The sequence below is a fragment of the Hipposideros armiger genome, unplaced genomic scaffold, assembly GCF_001890085.2.
Source record: "Hipposideros armiger isolate ML-2016 unplaced genomic scaffold, ASM189008v1 scaffold_656, whole genome shotgun sequence".
NCBI lineage: Eukaryota > Metazoa > Chordata > Mammalia > Chiroptera > Hipposideridae > Hipposideros > Hipposideros armiger.
The window spans coordinates 219,462-223,557 of NW_017732006.1; the positions used below are offsets into that span (position 1 = coordinate 219,462).

The window sequence follows — 4,096 nt, forward strand, 5'->3', positions numbered from 1 at the left end:
CCCCTTGTAGTGCTGTTCTGGAAGGTGTGAAGGAATTATACCTGGAAGCTGCCCACCAAAATGGAGACATGATTGACCCAGACCTACAGACAGGTCTAGGGGTGCTGTTCCACCTGAGCGGAGAATTTAATAGAGCAATAGATGCATTTAATGCTGCCTTAACTGTTCGGCCAGAGGTAAGTGCATAGCAAGAAACCACAAGGTTCCATGTTAAAAAGAAGCTTTCGCAGGATACACTTTGTACGGTTCTGCTACACTTTATTTCCCTGCATCCAATGGTTTAAACGGATCAATACTAAGGATGTGCTCCTGTGGCTGTTAATACTTAAATACCTAAGCTAGAAACATGAATTACCTGCCAGCATCAGACAGTAGCTGCTCTTTGATGAATGAAGCCATCCATCTTTGAAGTCATTTCACGAAGTAGTCCATAGAGAGTTTTGAGTAATTCACCACCTCACAGTCCTTGTCCAGAGCACAGGATAAATTTTTAGCCATCATCCTTCTTCTGCAGGGAACATGGGAATACTATCACTGTGGCTTATACGGGTCGTTAGAGAGCTCTCATTTTGTCATCAGGATTATTCATTATGGAACCGTCTCGGGGCGACCCTGGCGAATGGAGACCGCAGCGAGGAAGCCGTGGAGGCCTACACAAGAGCGCTGGAGATCCAGCCAGGATTCATCCGATCCAGATACAACCTGGGCATAAGCTGCATCAACCTGGGCGCCTACAGGTGAAGTATGGTGGCGGGCTGAGAACTCAGAGTCACGCCCAGGGCTGAGGCTGAATTACCTGAAAGGTGCTTTCCCAGTAAAAAAGTCTTTTGTGGGAGTAATCCTTCTCCTTCTGTTATGAGTAAGCTTGGGACCTTCAGCTCTTGAGGCCTGTTGAAGCAGGAACAATTGGCTGTAGTGTTTCTCAGTCTTTCGAGAGTTGCGGTCATCTGATCATCTTGGGAAATGGAGGTTCCCAAGCTCTTCCAGAGACTTTTGATTCAGTCAACCTGGGTTGGGACAGGTTATCTAGGTTTTTTAACACCCCCCAAGGATAACTTTTTAAGAAATGTGAACAGTCCAAACCTTCGTTTTCCAGGTAAAGAAAAGAAAATCTTGGAGGATGAGACAGGGAACCCCAACAAAATGACTTAAGAAGGTCCCAGGGCCAGTTTTTGGCAAAGCACAACTGAGAATCCAAGTTCTCTAAACCTGAGTTTAGATGTCACTTAAAAACAATTTTTTTTAAGGAAAAAATTTTAAATGGTGGGTTTACAATGTGAAATGTCTTCCTCGTTCTCTCATGATTCCTCATTATCATTTGGGTCTGTACGTCTCTCTTTTCCCCATCAACAGGGACCAGACGTGACCTTTGTTTCTTTTGTGCAATGAAAGTTTGGGTGATTTTTTTCCCCTCTTTTCTATTTTTCTCTATTTTCTAAGTAAATAGGTATTACTTTCACAACTGGGATAAAAGAGAACTACATATTAGTTTTAAACCTCACAAAAAATGTAAACCCTTTCTCATTCTCAAAACAACCAGGCTTTTAGAATCAGACAAGTTTAGGTTCAAATCACAGCTCAGCCATTTACTGGTTTGATGATACTGGGAACATAACCTTGAGCCTCAATTTCTTCACCTGCTTAGAAAAAGAGAGAGAGGGGTAATAACATCTATCTTACAGGATTATTGTGCAGGTTAAATGTAATTGCCTAGCATAGAGCAGATGCTCAATACATAGCAGGAATTACTACCATGATGATTAGCCTTGCTATCATCATCAGTATCATTATTATTTAGACAAGTCATCAGAGAGCTACATTCTTTTGACTTCTGAAGAAATGATGTTTCTGAACTGCATTAGGGCATTGTACCATTGGCAAATATTGAGGCTTTAGAAACTATTAAAAAGTGCTTTATACCTCATTGCTGAATATCACTATGGTCATCTTCGAAGTACTCCCCTTGGGCAGTTATGCACTGACGCCAGCGCCTAGTGCACCCTTCAAAGCAATTTTGGAATTCTTTTTCTGGAATGGCCACCAGAGCTGTCGTCGTATTACCCTTGATGTCCTGAATGTCATAAAAATGTCTTCCTTTCAATATTTCCTTTATCTTNAAAAAAAAAAAGGTATATGTTATTATCCCAGATTCAGGAATGAGAACATTAGGACACTTGGTAACTAGTGGATCCTAGACAAGGACCCAGGGCTTCTGAATGTATGGAGACCCCAAGAGTAAGATAACAAATGACCTCTGGACAGTGAAAAGGATGCCACTCCCAAAGGGTAGGTCGAAGCCCCCAGAGTAAGACCATTTCATCAGTCTTTTCTTAGGATGCATTCTCAGATGTGTGGAAGTGAAATCAAAAGAGAGGCTGCTCCTTGTAGACTTGAAAGATTGAAAAAGAATCACTGATATTCTGGGGGAAATAATTAGTATCTTCTATGTGTAATAATAAGGGTAATAACAATAAGGGTAATAAAAATAAGGGTAAAAAACAATACAATTTTTACAGCACTTTAAGATGACTCTATGTGTTTCCCTGTAGCTTGGTTTTTAAAATATCCATAGCATTGATTTTCAAAGGTAAGAGAGTTTTATGCACTTCTCAAACCTTTTTAAATCCCTAAGACTCGGATACACCCTCACCCCCAGCAAATTTGAGGACTGTGTGTAATGAGAAGTTTTGTTGATGTGTATTGTTCTTGTAATGATGTGAGAAACATTGTTCTTAAAAGTGTATAAGTACAAATTTGTTATATTAAAACTTTCATTCTAGATATGAAAAACAATATCTGCTTGAAGATATTCTTCACATTATTTATTAAAACAAAGGACTGGAAACAACCTTAGAGCAATAATTGGGAATTGGCTGCGTAAATAATGGGATAGTCATTGGGAAAAATTTGAATTAAAAATCATAAGTAGGAGAATTTTATAAGTGCTTATAATTTAACAAAGTATTAAGTGTAAGCTATAAAATTATCTATATACATTAGATTGCAGTATATATGTGTTTTATGCATTTGAACAGTGATTATACTAGAGCAATGAACACATTCTGAGGGTTTGATTGTTTTGTTTTGTTTTGTTTTGTTTTCCCTTGTTTCTAAATTTCCTGTTACATCTTCTAATAGCTGCTTGACTTTTATTTATACAAGCTAATTTCATTGTGTACATCTTGAGACTTCTTATAAACTTAAGACTATTTAGCTACATTTCTGGGTTATTTTTCTACCTCTTTTCCTCACAAATACATAATTTTATATATCTATTTTTTGGTTTTAAGATACCTTATAGCATGAAATTTCAGAAACTCAGAGGTTTCCATGGGTAACAGATACTGAGAGACTAAACACTGAGAGTTTGTAAATAGTGACAGAGAGGGTCTTGACCCAGATGTCACAAGAACGTTTGAATGAAGAAACGCATGTGATGTTTTTCCCTTTTACAAGACTCTCACACCTGAGACAGGTTGCTCAGCACAGAGGGACCTGTCACAGATAAACAAACCAACTATAGCACATGAGTGATTCTGCTTCCTCTTGCAATGTTGACATTGGTTGTTTTTTGTAGGCATGGCAATTCCTCGGGATAACCCAGGCAGAGAATGAAAACGAACAAGCAGCTATTGTCGCCCTCCAGAGGTAGATTAAGCTAAATGCAAAATTATGGGCCCGGTGGACACTTGTTAATGGATTTCCTGTTGTTTCAGATTTGTCTTTTGACCCTTAAGTACATTGTAAAGAATTTGGCCAGGATAAGTACTGAAGTGCCACATTTTACTTGCACTTACTGTGGAAAACAAGAACTTATGAAGAAATAATATTCCTAAATCATAATGTTTTGTCACCTGCAAATCAATTGACCTTCATTGGCTCNTCAATTTTCATTGTCCAAATTTGTTTACATAGGTTGAAAAAACCTGATTGATTTAGTAAACTTTTTACAAACTATAACAAGCATTTATTAACTATTTAGAAAAGACCTTTCTATATATTTTGTATATCTATGAATACTACATATCTAATCTAACCTAAAAATACTGTTTTGAGATAAATTCTTCTGTGATGCTTCCTTATCATAATAATGTTT

At 37.8% G+C, this 4,096-nt stretch overlaps 1 protein-coding gene across 5 annotated transcripts in view; it reads left to right on the top strand.

Annotated features, from left to right (window-relative positions):
• PEX5L (peroxisomal biogenesis factor 5 like) overlaps positions 1–3,882 on the top strand; it is a 213,635-nt gene extending 209,753 nt beyond the window's left edge. For all 5 annotated transcript variants that reach the window (XM_019626097.1, XM_019626098.1, XM_019626101.1 and 2 more), the window contains one exon: positions 3,578–3,882. In XM_019626097.1, coding sequence (XP_019481642.1) covers positions 3,578–3,652 — 75 coding nt within the window. In that variant the 3' untranslated portion in view covers positions 3,653–3,882. The remainder of the gene's footprint in view (positions 1–3,577) is intronic.
• Positions 3,883–4,096: the final 214 nt, after the last annotated feature.